The sequence below is a fragment of the Phoxinus phoxinus genome (genome assembly GCF_949152265.1).
Source record: "Phoxinus phoxinus genome assembly, chromosome: 6".
Taxonomy (NCBI): domain Eukaryota; kingdom Metazoa; phylum Chordata; class Actinopteri; order Cypriniformes; family Leuciscidae; genus Phoxinus; species Phoxinus phoxinus.
This window is the reverse complement of record NC_136881.1, coordinates 486825-506824: the sequence shown is the minus strand read 5'-3', so window position 1 is coordinate 506824 and position 20000 is coordinate 486825. Positions and strand designations below refer to the sequence as shown.

Here is a 20000-nt window from a genome sequence, read left to right as displayed (position 1 = left end):
GATTACGGGATGCAGAATATGATCATGCAGAATAAGGCATTAATATGCGCTGTATATGTTCTAATAAACAGCCGATGTCCTAATCCTAGTAATAAGCCTGATAATAAGCAACTAGTTAATTATGAGAATTGAACCCTAAATCTTATAATAATATTTCTACAAACGCCAGTTTTCCTGCATCACTTTTGGCCACTACTGTATACGCTTTTAAAATTAGCTTTGGAAAAGCTATATAATATATTGTATATCTGATTATTATTTTCTCCATCTTCATAACAGACGCAATTCTAATGCAAGAATTATGCAAGTAGGTCATGAAGCAGAAGAGGGGAAGTCACGCTGGAAACCTCATCTGTGGGCAGCACTTCCTGTGTGTGTGTGTGTTTGAGTGAGTGTGTGTGTGTGTGTGTGTGTGTGCATGTGTGTGAGTGTGTGTGAGTGTGTGTGTGTGTGTGTGTGTGTGTGTGTGTGTGTGTGTGTGAGTGTGTGTGTGTGAGTGTGTGTGTGTGAGTGTGAGTGTGTGCGTGTGTGTGCGTGAGTGAGTGTGTGAGTGAGTGTGTGTGTGTGTGTGTGCATGTGTGTATGCATTTGAGTGTGAGTGTGTGTGTGTGCGTGAGTGAGTGAGTGAGTGTGTGTGTGTGTGTATGAGTGTGAGTGTGTGCGTGTGAGTGAGTGAGTGAGTGAGAGTGTGTGTGTGTGCGTGTGTGTGTGTGAGTGAGTGAGTGAGTGAGTGAGTGAGTGAGTGAGTGAGAGTGTGTGTGTGTGCGTGTGTGTGTGTGCGTGAGTGAGTGAGTGAGTGAGTGAGTATGTGAGTGAGTGAGTGAGTGAGTGAGTATGTGAGTGAGTGAGTGTGTGTGCGCGTGTGTGTGTTCAGGTCTCCAGATCCCGCAGGATAGCACAGATTCGCTCCGGAGCGTCCTGTAACTCGTTCTTCCACGTCTGAGGAACGGTTGAGCCGGTGTACGCCGCCCGCGCGCCGAGAAGAGCTCCTAACGCTGCACCGCGGTTACAGTTCTCGCCTGAGGACACACACACAGCGTTACACACACACACACAGCAGCAGTGTGAGTCAGAGACGGAGAAATGCACCTCCACAGTTGGTGTTCGCCAGGATTCCCTCCTTCACGTCATCATGAAAGCAGTACGCCAGATAGAAGAGGCTTGTCAGAGCTCCTGCGACACACACACACACACACACACACACACACACACACACACACACACACACACACACACACACACACAATCAGAGGAACATCATGCGAGCGGAGCTGGTCAGTGTCTGGAGGAGGTGTGAGTGAGGCCAGCAAGGGGGCGCTCACCCTGGGGTGTGTGTGTGTGTGTGTGTCAGGGCTGTATAGATGAGGAGACTGGACGTGTCGTGTGTGTGTGTGTGTGTGTGTGTGTGTGTGTCAGGGCTGTATAGATGAGGAGACTGGACGTGTGTGTGTGTGTGTGTGTGTCAGGGCTGTATAGATGAGGAGACTGGACGTGTGTGTGTGTGTGTGTGTGTGTCAGGGCTGTATAGATGAGGAGACTGGACGTGTCGTGTGTGTGTGTGTGTGTGTGTGTGTGTGTGTGTCAGGGCTGTATAGATGAGGAGACTGGACGTGTCGTGTGTGTGTGTGTGTGTGTGTGTGTGTGTGTGTGTGTCAGGGCTGTATAGATGAGGAGACTGGACGTGTGTGTGTGTGTGTGTGTGTGTGTGTGTCAGGGCTGTATAGATGAGGAGACTGGACGTGTGTGTGTGTGTGTGTGTGTGTGTGTGTCAGGGCTGTATAGATGAGGAGACTGGCGCTGGCTCAGGGTTTCCTAACCTTGTGTGTAGCAGGCGAGCCCGAGAGACTCCACGGCACTCTGATGGACCTTCAGACGCTCGGCTGATGATGCTGGAAACCTGCTGGACACACACACACACACACACACACACACACACACACACACACACACACACAGTCATCAGAGCCAATCACAGACATCCAAGAGCATCAGATCTTAAAGGGAGAGTTCACACAAAAATGAGAATTAGCCCATGATGTCCTCTCGCTGAACTCATCCGGGTGTGTGTGTGTGTGTGGTAACTCTTCGACGAACACAATCAGAGTTATATTAAAGAATATCCTGACTCTTCCAAGCTTTATAATGGCCGTTTCTGTTTTAAAGGTGAACTATGCAGGTTCTTTACCTTAACCGAACAGCTTCGGAGTCATTGGAAATGTTATATGACTTTTTTCGGGTTGAATCACACTTGCAACTTTGGGCCGGCAGACATCAGGAAGTATCATGTGATATCAGCGTATCAAGAAATCTGCTAAAATCCTGTCATTACTGCGCTCCCTCACGCTGAACCCGGATGAAGAGGCCGCTGTAGAGAACGTCCGTCTGCTGTGATGTCGTGGATCTACAGCCTCTGGGATCTGAGAGTCGCCAACGCTCTATAGAGAAACCTGCGAGCAAACAGCGAAGAAATTCCCGAAACTGCACAGCCCTGCTTTAAGTCCATAGAGTGCCTCTGTCCATGATAAAGTGCTGCGCTCCGGCGGTTACTGAAGTGTTCTGACGTGAAGCGATGCGTTTGTGTAAGAAAAATATTATATTTAAAACTGTATGAAGTAAAATAACTACGGCAGCTTCCGGCCTGAGGGTGAGCAGATCATGGGCTACTTTATATTTCTGTGTGAACTACTCCTTCAATACAGTGTGTGTTCCTGACCTGTCGGCCCGCTGCATGAAGCGCCGGCTCGCGTCCCAGGCGTCGAGCGCGGGTGATCTGAGCGCGGCCTCCGCCGTCCGCCGCAGACAGGCTCCGTTCAGCGTCGCGTGCAGCGCGCGAGCGTACAGAGACACCAGCGGCTCCAGCTGCGCGTGAGGGTGAGTGAGCTTCACAAACTCCACCGCCGCACACACCTGCGCACACACACACGCACGCACACACACACACACATGCACGCACACACACACGCGCGCACACACACACGCACACAGGAACAGCGGAGACTCTAATTAGCTGTGAGAAAGAAATTGCAGGTAACAAAAGCCAAACTCCACCAGTGACAGAATGGAGAGAACAAAAGAAGAAAAGCGTGTCAGGTGACTCACTGCTTGCTCCTCATTGGCTGTGGCAGACATGAGCAGGAAGGGGATGGCGGTGGGAAGGCAGCCGATGGCGTTCAGCTGGCCGTCGCTGCGGGACGAGTTCAACATCCGCCTCGATCGCCGCTCCGCGAACTCCAGAACCTGCGAGCGCACGGGTCACATGACCAGTGTCGGGGGGGTGAGGCGTTACAAGATACCCGAGTTATGTAATCAGATTACTTGTGCCAAGTAACTAGTAAAGTAACGCATTACTTTTAAAATTTGACATTTAATCTCTTTATTTGGTCTTTATTGACGAACGCACTTACTTCTGGCCTTCCAGGATTCAGTTAAACCGTAAGCAAGGCTAGTTGTGTTGGTGCGGTGCATGCGCTCACCTCTGGGGGCGCTGTGGGGCGCCGCTCCTGCCAGTCGCAGAAGAAGCTCCGGTGGAAGGACTCCGCGTACGTGTCGCCGTGGGAGCCGGGGCTCGTCAGGAACTCCACGTAATCCGACAGAACGGCGGCTCGCGCTGCGGGATCGGCGGCGCTGGGGAACGAGCCGGCGGACAGAACCTGGGCGGCTCTCAGAGCGCACAGAACGTTCAGAGTGTTCTGACCCGCGTGAAGTCCTGCAGGGCCGCCAGAACCACACCGTTACTGAGGGAGTCTAGTGTACGAGTCTGAGGTAGGGTTAGGGTTAGTCAGGGTTAGGGTTAGTCAGGGTTAGGGTTAGTCAGGGTTAGGGTTATAGGGTTAGATGCTGCGTGAGCCGGACTAAACGCTTCTCTCCGGAGCGGCTGACTGTCAGTTTATAATGTTAAGTTAAGATTATAATCACGTGGATTCCGATATACAGGTCAGATATGTCATGTGTTCTAGCTCAAGCACACCTGGGGCAGCTAATGAAGCCCTTGATTAGTGAGAACACCTGTTCTGCAGATGTGTGCAGTTGTGAGGGGTTGGAATGTGGAAATCATTAAATGTTGGATTTCAGTTGAATTTGAGGAAACCACTTGAAACATTTGCTGTGTTGAGCTATTTCAGTGACTTCTGTTTGATTTGCAGAAACAGCTGGAGTGTGTACATTTTGACAATGGGGGTTGAATAATTTTGATTACAACTGTATATGTATTTTTTCACATATTTTCCTCTAAACTTTCCCCGGACTCCGGTTTGAAAGGTCCTGGATTGGTTGGGTTTCAGTCACTCATGCTTGTTACCTTGGTGGTAGTGCACCGATCCACGCGGATCCATCCAGAACTTCAGCTTATCATGCAGAATCACGTTCCCCACCACAGGATCTCCAGAGGAGCCGTACGCGCGGCCGCTGCCAGCTGCACACACACACACACACACGGTTACACACACACACACACACACACACGGTTACACACACGCTACCGGTGCGTCAGTGCACAGGTGACCGGTGACGGGAGTGTTACACACCGGTGTTGGACAGGCGGAGGATGCTGGACGGGTGTGTGTCGCGCGGCGCGTGGAAGCCCGTGATCCAGCCGCTGAAGTGTGTTCTGATGTCTGCGGTGTTGTAGTACCAGTGGACCGGCATCGACATCGCATCAGCAGCACACACTCCCCATAGCGCCTCAGTGACCGAGCGCCGCACCTGAGCCATGCGCACCTGACACACACACACACAGAGACAGAGACACACACACACACACACAGAGAGAGAGAGACACACACACACACAGAGAGAGAGAGACAGAGACACACACACACACACACAGAGAGACAGAGACACACACACACACACACACACACACACAGAGAGACAGAGACACACACACACACACACACACACACACACAGAGAGACAGAGACACACACACACACACACAGAGAGAGACAGAGACACACACACACAGAGAGAGAGAGAGACAGAGACACACACACACACACACACACACACACACACAGAAAGACACACAAAATTATATATTTTTAATATATTATTTATATTACATACATACACATAGATACATATATATAATATCATAATTTTAATATTTGATTAATATTAATATATACATATTATACATAAAACTATATATATATATATATACCCTCACACAAACACTCACGGCAAATGTTTTATATTATAAACACTGAGTTTAAGTTACATGAATCGTTCATCTCTACACACACACACACACACACAACATGATAAATATGAATTAACTGATCTTACTGTAAATACTGAGATCCGCTGTGCAGTGAACTGAACACACACACACACACACTCCGCTGTGCAGTGAACTGAACACACACACACACTCCGCTGTGCAGTGAACTGAACACACACACACACACACTGTCTTTCTGTAGAAATGTGTAGAATTGCATAACCGCAAAATCATTGTTACAAAACCTCACCGGAAGTACACCGCATGATACATAACATACACAACTACGTCACGTGATGTCATAAATATACATTTTATGCTAGTTAACGTAGATCTGTGTACAGTGTCAATATAACACAATAAACTATCAGCAACTCTTTTCCCATATCGTGCCAAACACAGACATACACAGACGAACACTGAATCACTGATGGATGGAGAACTCATTTAACGCGTTAGTATTTTACACACATCACACTATACCAGCAATATCATGCAATTATAGTGTAATTAGTACGACTGTCTCGAGAAGATAAAGGGAAATGGCAACTAAGCAACGTCGATGATCGATTGCTTTTGACTCTTACTGGAACCAAAATATTCGGGAAGACCGATTCATTTTAGCGAACCGGTTCGTTCGGACAGTGTGTTTCTTCTATGAACTGATTCAACAACAAATGTGTGTGATCATCATTCAGACAAAAGAGTCACGGAGAACCGTGATGAACAGCTGTTAGTTCGATATATCTGTCCGGTGAGGTTATAGAGTTTGCACCAGATCTCGTGTTGGTGAAGCTTCTCTCTGTGATTCACACGAGCTTCGGTTCGAAAGAACAAATCAAATCACATGTGGATGATTCTTCAGTGATGGCGCGTTCTTTCATTCACTTTAATGAAGTCGTTTAAGTGAGAAATCTGACATTTCCATTCAGTTTGCACACGCTTTTTAGCATTTCCGTGACGTTTACTGTCTTTGGCACATAATGTCGTGAGATAATAGAGTTTAATTCTTGTCAGATCTATTAATGAATGTTTGTTTGTGTCTCTCACCAGCTCGTCTGAGGCTCAGAGATGATGATGGAGAGTGAAACCGGTAAGAGAACGAAAACACGATCTAAGAACGGTTTGCAAACGTTCACATTCATTTATGAAAACGTTATTTCTGAATGTTCTCTGAACGTCCAGTTTTTAAATGTTCTGAAAACACACACACATGGTTATGTGAACGTTAATATTCCATTGAATCATTCTTTACCTAATGGAATGTTCTTTGAACGTTCTTAAGTAACATTTAAAAAACGTCAGACGAACATCCAACAAAAATGTTTCAGAAAACCGATGTATATGTTTTTGTGCTAATGCTTTCAGAACATTATTAGAGACCAGATAACTCTGAGTGAACGCTCTATTAAATGTTACTAACACTGAGAGAACGTTCCCTGTCGGCTGGGTTTTGTTGATCATCATAATATCTGATAATGGTTATTGATCATAAGATGATGTGTGTTTCAGAGCAAGCGAAGATCTTCTGGGAGGAAGTGGATGTTGATGAAGTGTTTGATGATCTGATCGAGGTTCTTTCATATTTACGAGATGCGATTAGACACAACACCGCAACAGACAGAGGTACACACACACACACACACACACACACACTCACACTCACACTCACACTCACACACTCACTCACACACTCACACACTCTTGTATTGTGATGTTTCAGAGTGTGTTCAGGCCATGAAGATCATCCTAGAGTCGAAGCTGCTCGTCCTCCAGAACGAAGCCATCGAAGAGGTTCTGATTGATGAAGGTTTGTCCCGATCCTGATCAGTCCTGATGATCAACACTGCGTCTCATATCCCACGTCACGGGAGTGTGTGTCACGGGAGTGTGTGTCACGAGAGTGTGTGTGTCTCTGCTGTGCTTCAGATATCCTGACGGTGACCGTATCGGAGTCTCAGTGTTCTCCCGAGAGCTCGAGGAACGAGACGGAGGACGCTCTGCTGAAGGACGGCTCACGGTTCGTCATCTTCATCATCATCATCACTACTGTGAGATTTATACAGTGTTGGGGAAACTACTACTGTACTGTATTCTACTGTACTCTACCTCTACTGTACTCTACCTCTACTGTACTCTACTGTACTCTACTCTACTGTACTCTACCTCTACTCTACTGTACTCTACTCTACTGTACTCTACTCTACTGTACTCTACCTCTACTGCACTCTACCTCTACTGTACTCTACTCTACTGTACTCTACTGTACTCTACTCTACTGTACTCTACCTCTACTCTACTGTACTCTACTCTACTGTACTCTACTCTACTGTACTCTACCTCTACTGCACTCTACCTCTACTGTACTCTACTGTACTCTACCTCTACTGCACTCTACCTCTACTGTACTCTACTGTACTCTACCTCTACTGTACTCTACTGTACTCTACCTCTACTGTACTCTACTCTACTGTACTCTACCTCTACTGCACTCTACCTCTACTGTACTCTACTGTACTCTACCTCTACTGCACTCTACCTCTACTGTACTTTACTGTACTCTACCTCTACTGTACTGTACTCTACCTCTACTGTACTGTACTCTACTGTACTGTACTGTACTCTACCTCTACTGTACTCTACTCTACTGTACTCTACCTCTACTGTACTCTACTCTACTGTACTCTACCTCTACTGCACTCTACCTCTACTGTACTCTACCTCTACTGTACTCTACTGTACTCTACTCTACTGTACTCTACCTCTACTGTACTCTACTGTACTCTACTCTACTGTACTCTACTGTACCCTACTGTACTCTACCTCTACTGTACTCTACTGTACTCTACTGTACTCTACTGTACTGTACTCTACTCTACTCTACTGTACTCTACTCTACTGTACTCTACTGTACTCTACTGTACTGTACTCTACCTCTACTGTACTCTACTCTACTGTACTCTACTCTACTGTACTGTACTCTACTGTACTCTACCTCTACTGTACTCTACTCTACTGTACTCTACTCTACTGTACTCTACTCTACTGTACTCTACCTCTACTGTACTCTACTGTACTCTACTCTACTGTACTCTACTGTACTCTACTGTACCCTACTGTACTCTACCTCTACTGTACTCTACTGTACTGTACTCTACTCTACTGTACTCTACTGTACTCTACTGTACTGTACTCTACTCTACTGTACTCTACTCTACTGTACTCTACTGTACTGTACTCTACTCTACTGTACTCTACTCTACTGTACTCTACTGTACTCTACTCTACTGTACTCTACTCTACTGTACTCTACTCTACTGTACTCTACTGTACTGTACTCTACCTCTACTGTACTCTACCTCTACTGTACTCTACTCTACTGTACTCTACCTCTACTGCACTCTACCTCTACTGTACTCTACTGTACTCTACCTCTACTGTACTCTACTGTACTCTACCTCTACTGTACTCTACCTCTACTGTACAGGAGTAAATATGCATTTCTTTCAGCTTGAGGCTTATTATTTCACTTTTGGTTTGAAAGGGCCTTAACATATGCCAAAAATATAACTTTTTTTGTTGTTATTAAAAAACAAACAAGCAAGACCAGCCCAGGTGAGAAAAAGTAACGCAATGCGTGTAATGTAACACAAGTAATGCAATTAGTTACTTTTTGGGGGGAGTAACGCAATATTGTAATGAATTACTTTTAAAAGTAACTCTCCCCAACACTGGATTTATCCTCTCAGGCTCTTTTCTATGATTAGAATACTAGATTGTAAGCTTGTTTCCAACACTGAATAAAACATTGAGTGTGAGTCTTCTTTTCTCATGGATGATCTCGCACTCTCACTCAGACTCTCCAGAGACGTGGAGTCGGGCTCGGACTACAGTCAGATGTCCTCCGCCAGCAGGACCGGCCCAGATCTCCCGCTGCTTCTGTCTCCTCTGAGCTTGTGTTCTGAAGAGCCCCGGTCTCCGGCGCCGCTCGTGTACCAGCCTCACGACTGCAGCCCGCTGTGTGTGCCGGCGCTTCCCGCTCACGCCGACCGGTTCCTGGGACACAACCCGCTGCGGGTGCCCATGCTGTGCCAGTTCCAGCGCCACTGCGCGCGGGTCCGGGCCGAGCCGGACGAGTGTGAGGACGCAGACGTGCTTTATAAGGCGCCGTGTGGGCGGAGCCTGCGCTTGATGGAGGAGGTGCTTCAGTTCCTGCGTGAGTCCGACACTCTGGGCGTGTTACAGCTGAGCAACTTCAGCTTTAATGCGCAGATCGTTCCCGAACATCAGGCGCGAGCTCCCGCCTCTCCGGCGCTCCTGTGCGAGCGGGACCTCAGCCGCGGGATCGAGCCGGTTCCCGTGCCTCTTTTTAACGAGGTGGACGGGACACGGGTGAAGGAGTTTCGCTACCGTAAGGAACGCTGGCCTCACGGATGCTTCCTCAGCGCGGAGCCGTTCTTCTCAGCGTGCTGCGACTGCTCTGGCGACTGCGAAGACACTAAAACCTGCGCTTGTGTTCGGCTGACGACCAGGGGAGGCGCTCAAGCTTACACACACCAGAGACTGAGCCAGCCTGTGCGGGCAGGGTGAGTCCGGGGGGTTGGGTTGGGTTTTGTTTTGTTGTGTTAAGTTGGGTTTGGTTGAGCTGGAGGAGACACTCATGCTTACACACACCAGAGACTGAGACAGCCTGTGCGGGCAGGGTGAGTCCGGGGGGTTGGGTTGGGTTGGGTTGAGTTGAGTTGAGTTGAGTTAGGTTAACAGATGAGTTGGGTTGAGTTAAGAGACGAGTTGGGTAAAGTTGAACTGAGTTGAGTTGTGTTTTGTTGGGTTGAGTTCAGTAGAGTTGGGTTGAGCTGAGTTGTGTTTGTTTGGGTTGAGTTAAGACATGAGTTGGGTTGAGCCGGAGGAGGCCTCGCTCCCGCTAGCAGACACCAGAGACTGAGCCAGCCTGTGCGGGCAGGGTGAGGTGGAGGGGCTAGGCTGAGTTGGGTTGGGTGAAGTTTGGGTTGAGTTAGGTTGTGTTTTGTTGGGTTGAGCTAAGTTGTTTTGTTGAGTTAAGAGATGAGTTGGGTTGAGTTAAGAGATGAGTTGGGTTGAGTTAAGAGATGAGTTGGGTTGAGTTAAGAGATGAGTTGGGTTGGGTTGAGTTAAGAGATGAGTTGGGTTGAGTTAAGAGATGAGTTGGGTTGAGTTAAGAGATGAGTTGGGTTGAGTTAAGAGATGAGTTGGGTTGAGTTAAGAGATGAGTTGAGTTGGGTTGAGTTAAGAGATGAGTTGGGTTGAGTTAAGAGATGAGTTGGGTTGAGTTAAGAGATGAGTTGGGTTGAGTTAAGAGATGAGTTGGGTTGAGTTAAGAGATGAGTTGGGTTGAGTTAAGAGATGAGTTGGGTTGAGTTAAGAGATGGGTTGGGTTGAGTTAAGAGATGGGTTGGGTTGAGTTAAGAGATGAGTTGGGTTGGGTTGAGTTAAGAGATGAGTTGGGTTGGGTTGAGTTAAGAGATGAGTTGGGTTGAGTTAAGAGATGAGTTGGGTTGAGTTAAGAGATGAGTTGGATTGGGTTGAGTTAAGAGATGAGTTGGGTTGGGTTGAGTTAAGAGATGAGTTGGGTTGGGTTGAGTTAAGAGATGAGTTGGGTTGGGTTGAGTTAAGAGATGAGTTGGGTTGGGTTGAGTTAAGAGATGAGTTGGGTTGGGTTGAGTTAAGAGATGAGTTGGGTTGGGTTGAGTTAAGAGATGAGTTGGGTTGGGTTGAGTTAAGAGATGAGTTGGGTGAAGTTGAACTGAGTTGAGTCACGTTAGGTTCGGTTGAGTTAGGTTGAGCTGAGTTGTGTTATGTTGAGTTGGGTTGGGTTTTGTTGGGTTGGGTTTAGATGGGTTGTGTTGTGTTGTTCTATGCCTGATCTGCATGTGATCGCTGTCTGTGATCTGCAGGTTGTTTGAGTGCGGCCCGTGGTGCAGCTGCCAGAAGAGCCGGTGCCAGAACCGTGTGGTGCAGAAGGGTCTGCGTGTGCGACTGCAGGTGTTCAGGACACAGGACCGGGGCTGGGCAGTACGCTGCCGGGACGACCTCGACCAGGGCACCTTCATCTGCATCTATGCAGGTACACACACACACACACACCACGGTTATAACTAAATCTCTAACCATACTTTTTTTTTTCATTTACTTAGAAAAAATAAACATTACCTGAAATAAAAAAAGACATTTCTTATTTTCGGATATGTGAAAGATATGTCTTACACCGTGTCCTAACTAGATATAAGAGATCAGATTCCAGTCAGTCTCCACACCACTGTTATTTTGTGTCATTGTGTTGATGCGGGGTGTGTGTTGATGCGGGGTGTGTGTTGATGCGGGGTGTGTTGTCCAGGTGTTGTCCTCCGCCTGGAGTCGAGCGCCGAGGAGCCGCCGGATCTCAGCCGAGAGCCGCCCGTGTCTGATGACGAGGTGGAGGTGGTGGAGGAGTGGACTCTTCCCTCGGGCCCGAAGGAGACGCTGGACTGCTCTCCGCCACTGCATGTCCCGGTGATCCAGAGACCTGCAGATCAGCTCCCGGCCAGTGCCGATCAGCTGCCGGTCAGTACCGATCAGATCCCGGTCAGTGCCGATCAGATCCCCGTCAGTGCCGATCAGATCCCGTCAGTGCCGATCAGATCCCGGTCAGTGCCGATCAGATCCCGGGTCAGTGCCGATCAGATCCCGGGTCAGTGCCGATCAGATCCCGGTCAGTGCAGATCAGATCTCCCGGTCAGTGCCGATCAGATCCCGGGTCAGTGCCGATCAGATCCCGGGTCAGTGCCGATCAGATCCCGGGTCAGTGCCGATCAGATCCCGGGTCAGTGCCGATCAGATCCCGGGTCAGTGCCGATCAGATCCCGGGTCAGGGCCGATCAGATCCCGGGTCAGTGCCGATCAGATCCCGGGTCAGTGCCGATCAGATCCCGGGTCAGGGCCGATCAGATCCCGTCAGTGCCGATCAGATCCCGGGTCAGTGCCGATCAGATCCCGGGTCAGTGCCGATCAGATCCCGGGTCAGTGCCGATCAGATCCCGGGTCAGGGCCGATCAGATCCCGTCAGTGCCGATCAGATCCCGTCAGTGCCGATCAGATCCCGGTCAGTGCCGATCAGATCCCGGTCAGTGCCGATCAGATCCCGGTCAGTGCCGATCAGATCCCTAATGTCCCCAACTAAGCAAGCCAAAAGCCATTGGCAACAAAGGTGAAAAAGAAAGTGTATGAGTCCATATTACAATTTAGAGTGTTCTGTTATCAGAGGAAATTATGTATTTCAGAAATATACATATACAAAATCACAGTTAGCAAAACATTTATTAATTAAATAATAATAATTTAATGCAGAAACGAAGAGATCATTGAAGGAATGAATACTTGTTTGTTAATAAAATTAAGACATTTAGAAAGATGTAGGATTGGTGCGTGTTGATTCAGAGTTTGCGGCATCTGAAGTCTTCATAATAGGCTGGATCCAAACTGGAGTTTCTAACTCTAGTTACGTCAGGATGGGCATCCCGAGATAAAAAATGTAAATATGAAATGTATAACTGAGTATCATCGGCATAACAATGGAAAATAACTCCATGTTTTCTTATAATATTACCAAGTACCAGCCTATATATAGAAAATAGCAGAGGGCCGAACACAGAGCCTTGCGGCACTCCATAATTTACTCACTTTATCCATTATTTTTCCTCATTTAAACACACAAACTGGTAACGGTCTGATAGATACGATCTAAACCAGGTTAATGCCTTAAGTCTTAATATGTGTTTCTTCAATCCAATGAAGTGCCATCAGTGTGAATGCTTCCCTGTTTCAGGAGCAGGAGCTCGTCTCGTCGCTGAACGGCAGTGAGACAGGTACAGTACGAGCTCGCTCAGCACATGCACTGCATTCAGAGCGGCTTCGGGGTGGTGAGTGTGTGTGTACAGGTTTATATTACATTGTGTGTGTGTGTGTAGAGCATGAGGTCTCGAGGAAGAAGCCCAGATTAACGCTCCCCGAATCGAACGGACACACCGACAGCGCTGAGATCACGTCACACAAGCATCAGGACAAGACTTATTACCTGGACGCCTCTAAAGAAGGAAACGTGGCCCGGTTCATCAACGTACGTCACCAGCTCCTCGTTAGGAGAGAGAAGAACTTCATTATGAGATTAAAAAATCCAAATTATGAGATGAAAAGTTAAAATTCACTTTGTAATAATTTTAAATGTGTCATAATATTGTCATAATTTACTTTTTTTTTACTCATTTCATTTAGTCATAATTTTTACATTTTATGACATGATTTTTTTTATGTGATAACTTTTACTGTTTGTCGTCAATTTGAATTTGTCATAATTTAAATTTTTTGTCATGTTTATTCAATTTAATTTAGTCATAATTCGACTTATCATAATTTTGAATTTTTTGTTAATTTAACAGTCATAATTTTTACGCATAGTTTCTTAGTATGTCATCATTTCAACTTTTTGTCATAATTGATTTTTGTGACTTTTTAGTAAGAATGTTGTTATAATTTAATTGTCATAATTTCAACTTTTTATGCCATAATTGTTTTTTTTATCATCATTTTGATTTTTTTAGTCAGTTTAATTTAGTCATAATTTCTACTGTCATAGTTTTGGCTTGTCATTATTATGATTTCTTATGTGGCTGAAATGGGCTTCCATACATAAGAACTAGTGCTAATTAAAGTATCAGTGATGGGCCGCATATTTAATCAGTCATATTGGAGTATATTCTTGCTGAATGATTGACAGTAATGCGTGTTGTTCTCCTGCAGCACAGCTGTGAGCCCAACCTCTTCATCCAGAACGTCTTCGTCGACACACACCACCCACAATTCCCTCTCATCGCCTTCTTCACGAACAGGTGACCGTCATCATCATGCTCGAGATCACTACGCTCCGCATCAGTCCAGTCAGCGTTTCGACAGCAGAGACGTCTCAAAGCGTCTTCACAATAATAAACAGGAAAATAACTGAGTCAATGATGCAAACTTTATCAAATTCAGTGTGTGTGTGTGTGTGTGTGTGTGTGTGTGTGTGTGTGTGTGTGTGTGTGTGTGTGTGTGTGTGTGTGTGTGTGTGTGAGAGAGAGTGAGATGCATGGAAAGAAACGTGACTGTTTGTTTGTGTTATTTCTCAGGTCAGTTAAAGCTGGAACTGAACTGACCTGGAACTACTCGTACACACCGGGCAGTGCCCCGGATCACGAGGTGAGCTGTCGCTGTGGCAACACCAGCTGTCAATCACTCGTCATCTGACACTCTGATCCACTTCTGCATTTCCTGAATCAAACCGGATGTTGTTGTGTTTCTTTGAGCCGTTTTCATGCAGCAGCCGGAGCTCAAATAAAGTCGAGTCGAGCAAAACTCCGTCTCGTTCTCTTATTTAAAAAGATCTTGCACTCCTGATTCAGCAGATGCTTGAAGAACATCACAAGCTAATGACCAATACTGTATAAACTAGATGAGCAGACAAAACTGAAATATCCAGACTAGTGTGGATCAGTGACGAGTTCAGCAGAAGTTCAGCACAAACGTGTTGTTTTGAAGGTTTCATAAGGTCAGTGAAAGCAGACCCGACGCCTCGAGCATGAAAGGACCTGGAAACCACAGACAGAGTTTTGATCTCATCTGAGACTTAAGTTACTGCACTTTATACAGTACAGACTGATCAAACAGCTTCACAGTAATAAACAGAATCAAGTGTGCACCTCAAATATTAAACTATTGTCTTGAATTGTGTATTGAATCTAAACTAGAGTCAGAATTCAGATCAGTGTTGATTCAATTCAGTGACACTGTTGCTAATTTCAGTGATGAACAATCTAATTTCAGGTATAAAGCAGCTGCACTAAAGTTGTAGTTATTGACATGAATCAACACTGAATTGAATAATGACATTATTGCTTTACAGCAGAATCTGCGTTTCTGAAATACACCGTTTTTAGAGCTGTTTTATATCCAAGTTTAAAGACAATAGTCAGTTCAATGTTGAAATAACTGTTGCAGAGTTCAAAACGCCATATGCTCTCAATGACAAATGCAGAACAGTTAGTTGATGCGTTCATGACCTCAAGGCTAGATTATTGTAATGCTCTACTGGGTGGCTGCCCTGCACGCTTAATAAACAAACTACAGCGAGTTCAAAACGCAGCCGCTCGAGTTCTTACCAGAACCAGGAAGTATGACCATATTAGCCCCGTTCTGTCAACACTGCATTGGCTGCCTATTAAACATCGTATACATTTTAAAATATTGCTGATCACTTACAAAGCACTAAATGGTTTATCTCCGCAGTACTTGAGCGAGCTCTTAACGCATTATAGTCCTTCACGTCTACTGCCATCTCACAACTCCGGCCAGTTAATAATACCTAGAATATCAGAATCGACTGCTGGCGGTAGATCCTTTTCCTATAGACAAACTTTTCAAAACAAATCTCTTACTGTAATTTCCTATGATCACTGTGAAGCTGCTTTGAAACAATCTATATTGTTAAAAGCGGTATATAGAAGGTGACTTCACAGAATATTCGAATTGAAGATAGTTAACTCCAAATCATCAACGATTCAGAACTGTCCTGTTGCTTCTACATGTCACTCTTCAAGTTGCTCCATCATTGTCCAAAGACAGAACAGTTTGACGTTTTAGCGTTCGTCTGCATAATCTGCTAACACACACGCTCTTGAAGCTCCGCCCTCTGTGCCGGGAGCAGCAGCTCATTTGCATTTAAAGACACAAAATTACACATTTTTTACTGACCTTCAAAAAGGGACAATTTTAACATTTGTTTTTAAAAAAATATCTGTGGGGTATTGTGAGCTAAAACTCGGCCTTCACACTCTGGGGACAACAGACACTTATTTTACATATTGTAAAGAGGGGCATTATAACCTACCAGCCATTTAAATCTTTCAAGCCCAGGATTTAGAAACCTGATGCATTAGTACCTTAAAAAAAGCCAGACAATGTAGAAGAAAAACACATTTTATTAATACTATTGAGATTAAAGTGCTAAAACCATTAGAGTCCTCGCAGTCAGAGGTATAAAAACTAAAGTTTTAAAAATAGCATTGAGATTAAAGAGCTAAAGACACGAGTCCTCGGTCAGAAGTCCTGGCCCGGTTTGCTGGTGTCCGGGTCTCGGGTGTCAGAAGTCCTGGGACTGGCCTGGTTTGTTGGGATTCGGGCCTCGGGTGTCAGAAGTCCTGGGACTGGCCTGGTTTGTTGGGATTCGGGTCTCGGGGGTTCGAGTGTCAGAAGTCCTGGGACTGGCCCGGTTTGCTGGTGTTCGGGTCTCGGGGGTTCGGGTGTCAGAAGTCCTGGGACTGGCCTGGTTTGTTGGGATTCGGGTCTCTGGGGTTCGGGTGTCAGAAGTCCTGGGACTGGCCTGGTTTGTTGGGATTCGGGTCGCGGGGGTTCGGGTGTCAGAAGTCCTGGGACTGGCCTGGTTTGTTGGGATTCGGGTCTCGGGTGTCAGAAGTCCTGGGACTGGCCTGGTTTGTTGGGATTCGGGTCTCGGGTGTCAGAAGTCCTGGGACTGGCCTGGTTTGTTGGGATTCGGGTCTCGGGTGTCAGAAGTCCTGGGACTCGCCCGGTTTGCTGGTGTCCGGGTCTCGGGCTGCTTTGGTCTTCTTGGGCAGTAGTTGGGCCTGGATGTTGGGCAGAACTCCTCCCTCAGAGATCGTGACTCCGCCCAGCAGCGTGTTCAGCTCCTCGTCGTTGCGCACCGCTAGCTGGATGTGGCGCGGCGCGATGCGGGCCTTCTTGTTGTCCCGGCACGCGTTGCCCGCGAGCTCCAGCACCTCCGCGCACAGGTACTCGAGGACCGCGGTCAGATACACCGAGGCTCCGGAGCCGATGCGCGGCGCGTAGTTTCCCTTCTTGAGGAGACGCGCGATGCGGCCCACCGGGAACTGGAGCCCCGCGCGGGAGGAGCGCGACACCGCCTTGGGTTTCGCTGCGGTTACGAGCTTCTTACCGCGGCCAGACATGATGAGCAGATCTAGAGGAGACAAACCATCGGTTAATCTGAACTCTAAACACTTTGGTCGAGTACCTGAAGATTTACACACATGCAAAAGGAGTAAAGTCGATGAGTTGCATTTGACAATAAGCAAAGTGGTGGATTCATCTGAACAGAGTTGATCTAAAAAAAAAAAAAGTAGATTTTTACAAGTAAATTGCAGGGGAGTATAGCACCCATTAAAGTGTTAGACAAATATACTCTGATCTAAAGAAAAAAACTAATTTCCCCGTTTAACAAAGGAACACGCAGTAAAGCCGTTTAATTCACATCTGAGAATCTAAATCTTTTAGAACTGGATTAAAAAGGAGTAAAGTAACTTAAAGTTTACTAGCGTAACATGAACTTACCCGTTTAACACACACAAGGAACACGCAGTAAAGCTGTTTACCTCACAGCTGAGAGTCTCGTCTTTATACTGGAGCTTCATTGGGCTTCATTGAACTCCACCTGTGCCAATCAAAGACTGCTGGCCAATCAGCTGTTCGAATCCATTATATTGTAAACGATCAATTAGACATTTCAACACTTTGAAGTTAAACAAATTGTAGAATGCAGTCATTTAAAAAAGCTATTTGCTTATAAGCTTGTTTGTATTGCTAATATTTCAATTGCTTATAACAATATTGATTGACTAAAGTATCCTTATTTTGGTGTATTATGGTAGTACATTTTATTTTATTATATTTTTTCCAAGTCAAGACAAATTTATTTGTATGGCATTTTTCATGATGTGCTATAATGCCTTTATATTATTTAACATGATGTAGTTTTAGTGAGATTAAAATATGAATAGGTGAAAGGTTTAATCAGGGCGTCATAATGCTTTAATGAGCTTTAATATTCAGGTGTGTTCATTACTGTCAATGTTGCAAAGTTCAAACAAATTCACTTCAATAGTGTCAGTTGCAGTTTGATCAATTTTGAAACAAATTAAATTCAGTTTATTAGTGTCAATGTTGCAGTTCATCAATTATGAAAGGAATTAAATTCATTTCAATAGTTTTGTGAACTTCAAGAGGCTCAAACTGTGCTGTGAAGGAGCTTTACAGAATACAATAGTGTAATTGTGTGTTTCAATTCAAATAACTGTTAAATGTTGTAAAGCTCAATTATTAAACAACTCCTGTTGAGCTGCTTTACTTCTTAAACTAAATCTGGGCCATAATTGAACATTGACATGTTATTGAACGGAATGACACTTGTAGAGCCTTTTCACAGCGGAATGGAAGACAATATTGCCAGTATTCAGTTAATCATTGAACCAATTTAATTTTTATTAGTCCTCAATTATGAATTTCAGTTTCAGGCATAAGCAGCTCTACAGTTCTCATCTAGCGTCAGTGCAGTTAAATCAATATTACGGGTCTTTAAAACCCCAGACTTCAGAAGTCTGATGCATTAGTGCATAGATATAGGCCTATCGATTAAAAAAGCCAGATATTGTGTAAAATAAAAACATTTTATTAATACCATTGAGATTAAAGTGCTAAAAACATTAGTCTTCACTCCTCAGTCAGAAGTCCTGGGACTCGGCCGGTTTGCTGGGGTTCGGGTCTCTGGGGTTCGGGTGTCAGAAGTCCTGTGACTGGCCCGGTTTGTTGGGATTCGGGTCTCTGGGATTCGGGTCTCTGGGGTCCTGGGACTGGCCCGGTTTGTTGGGATTCGGGTCTCGGGTGTCAGAAGTCCTGGGACTGGCCTGGTTTGTTGGGATTCGGGTCTCGGGTGTCAGAAGTCCTGGGACTGGCCTGGTTTGTTGGGATTCGGGTCTCGGGTGTCAGAAGTCCTGGGACTGGCCTGGTTTGTTGGGATTCGGGTCTCTGGGGTTCGGGTGTCAGAAGTCCTGGGACTGGCCCGGTTTGTTGGGATTCGGGTCTCTGGGATTCGGGTCTCTGGGGTCCTGGGACTGGCCCGGTTTGTTGGGATTCGGGTCTCGGGTGTCAGAAGTCCTGGGACTGGCCTGGTTTGTTGGGATTCGGGTCTCGGGTGTCAGAAGTCCTGGGACTGGCCTGGTTTGTTGGGATTCGGGTCTCGGGTGTCAGAAGTCCTGGGACTGGCCTGGTTTGTTGGGATTCGGGTCTCGGGGGTCTCGGGTGTCAGAAGTCCTGGGACTGGCCCGGTTTGTTGGGATTCGGGTCTCGGGTGTCAGAAGTCCTGGGACTGGCCTGGTTTGTTGGGATTCGGGTCTCGGGTGTCAGAAGTCCTGGGACTGGCCTGGTTTGTTGGGATTCGGGTCTCGGGTGTCAGAAGTCCTGGGACTGGCCTGGTTTGTTGGGATTCGGGTCTCGGGGGTCTCGGGTGTCAGAAGTCCTGGGACTGGCCTGGTTTGTTGGGATTCGGGTCTCGGGTGTCAGAAGTCCTGGGACTCGCCCGGTTTGCTGGTGTCCGGGTCTCGGGCTGCTTTGGTCTTCTTGGGCAGTAGTTGGGCCTGGATGTTGGGCAGAACTCCTCCCTCAGAGATCGTGACTCCGCCCAGCAGCGTGTTCAGCTCCTCGTCGTTGCGCACCGCTAGCTGGATGTGGCGCGGCGCGATGCGGGCCTTCTTGTTGTCGCGGCACGCGTTGCCCGCGAGCTCCAGCACCTCCGCGCACAGGTACTCGAGGACCGCGGTCAGATACACCGAGGCTCCGGAGCCGATGCGCGGCGCGTAGTTTCCCTTCTTGAGGAGACGCGCGATGCGGCCCACCGGGAACTGGAGCCCCGCGCGGGAGGAGCGCG

The 20000-nt window shown here is 46.6% G+C and overlaps 4 protein-coding genes and 1 long non-coding RNA gene across 13 annotated transcripts in view; 2 read left to right on the top strand and 3 right to left on the bottom strand.

The window, feature by feature from the left end:
* Window positions 1-285: 285 nt before the first annotated feature.
* On the top strand, window positions 286-2829 carry LOC307000101. The gene is made up of 3 exons (XR_013797977.1): window positions 286-374; window positions 2164-2579; window positions 2700-2829. It is a non-coding gene; the product is annotated as an uncharacterized lncRNA (long non-coding RNA).
* LOC307000100 (uncharacterized protein) lies at window positions 367-5669 on the bottom strand. Of its 3 annotated transcripts, none has more exons than XM_079615374.1 (9): window positions 5287-5669; window positions 4524-4716; window positions 4298-4411; window positions 3474-3706; window positions 3100-3237; window positions 2714-2907; window positions 1818-1900; window positions 1090-1173; window positions 367-1019 (listed from the first exon to the last, which is right to left on the bottom strand). In XM_079615374.1, the coding sequence occupies exons 2-9, from the start codon at window positions 4708-4710 to the stop codon at window positions 871-873; spliced, it is 1182 nt and encodes a 393-aa protein (XP_079471500.1). In that variant the 5' UTR covers window positions 4711-4716; window positions 5287-5669; the 3' UTR covers window positions 367-870. The 3 variants fall into 3 exon arrangements, with proteins under 3 accessions (XP_079471500.1, XP_079471501.1, XP_079471502.1); XM_079615375.1 differs by having other exon boundaries at window positions 1818-1897; XM_079615376.1 differs by lacking the exon at window positions 4298-4411.
* Window positions 5670-5787: 118 nt separating this feature from the next.
* On the top strand, window positions 5788-14657 carry setdb2 (SET domain bifurcated histone lysine methyltransferase 2). 5 transcript variants are annotated; one of them, XM_079615363.1, is made up of 12 exons: window positions 5788-6127; window positions 6275-6314; window positions 6734-6847; window positions 6945-7031; window positions 7151-7241; window positions 9079-9807; window positions 11155-11324; window positions 11595-11800; window positions 13062-13101; window positions 13204-13352; window positions 14033-14121; window positions 14398-14657. In XM_079615363.1, the coding sequence occupies exons 2-12, from the start codon at window positions 6293-6295 to the stop codon at window positions 14513-14515; spliced, it is 1815 nt and encodes a 604-aa protein (XP_079471489.1). In that variant the 5' UTR covers window positions 5788-6127; window positions 6275-6292; the 3' UTR covers window positions 14516-14657. The 5 variants fall into 5 exon arrangements, 4 of the variants coding, with proteins under 4 accessions (XP_079471489.1, XP_079471491.1, XP_079471488.1 ...); XR_013797976.1 differs by having other exon boundaries at window positions 5852-6127; window positions 14038-14121; window positions 14398-14620; XM_079615365.1 differs by having other exon boundaries at window positions 5852-6127; window positions 11595-11779; window positions 14398-14619.
* A 1395-nt stretch (window positions 14658-16052) lies between these two features.
* On the bottom strand, window positions 16053-17712 carry LOC307000505 (histone H2A-like). 2 transcript variants are annotated; one of them, XM_079616140.1, is made up of 2 exons: window positions 17633-17712; window positions 16053-17261 (listed from the first exon to the last, which is right to left on the bottom strand). In XM_079616140.1, the coding sequence occupies exon 2, from the start codon at window positions 17248-17250 to the stop codon at window positions 16831-16833; it is 420 nt and encodes a 139-aa protein (XP_079472266.1). In that variant the 5' UTR covers window positions 17251-17261; window positions 17633-17712; the 3' UTR covers window positions 16053-16830. The 2 variants fall into 2 exon arrangements, with proteins under 2 accessions (XP_079472266.1, XP_079472265.1); XM_079616139.1 differs by lacking the exon at window positions 17633-17712 and adding an exon at window positions 17332-17491 and having other exon boundaries at window positions 16235-17261.
* Window positions 17713-18452: 740 nt separating this feature from the next.
* Window positions 18453-20000, bottom strand: part of LOC307000067 (histone H2A-like) — a gene marked incomplete at its 5' end in the record, with an annotated part of 2053 nt that continues 505 nt past the window's right edge. Inside the window, 2 exons of one of the 2 annotated variants that reach the window (XM_079615307.1) lie at window positions 18453-19491; window positions 19649-20000. The exon at window positions 19649-20000 is cut by the window's right edge and continues 63 nt beyond it. In XM_079615307.1, the coding sequence (XP_079471433.1) occupies window positions 19428-19491; window positions 19649-20000 (416 nt within the window). In that variant the 3' untranslated portion in view covers window positions 18453-19427. The other variant, XM_079615308.1, reaches the window with a different exon arrangement.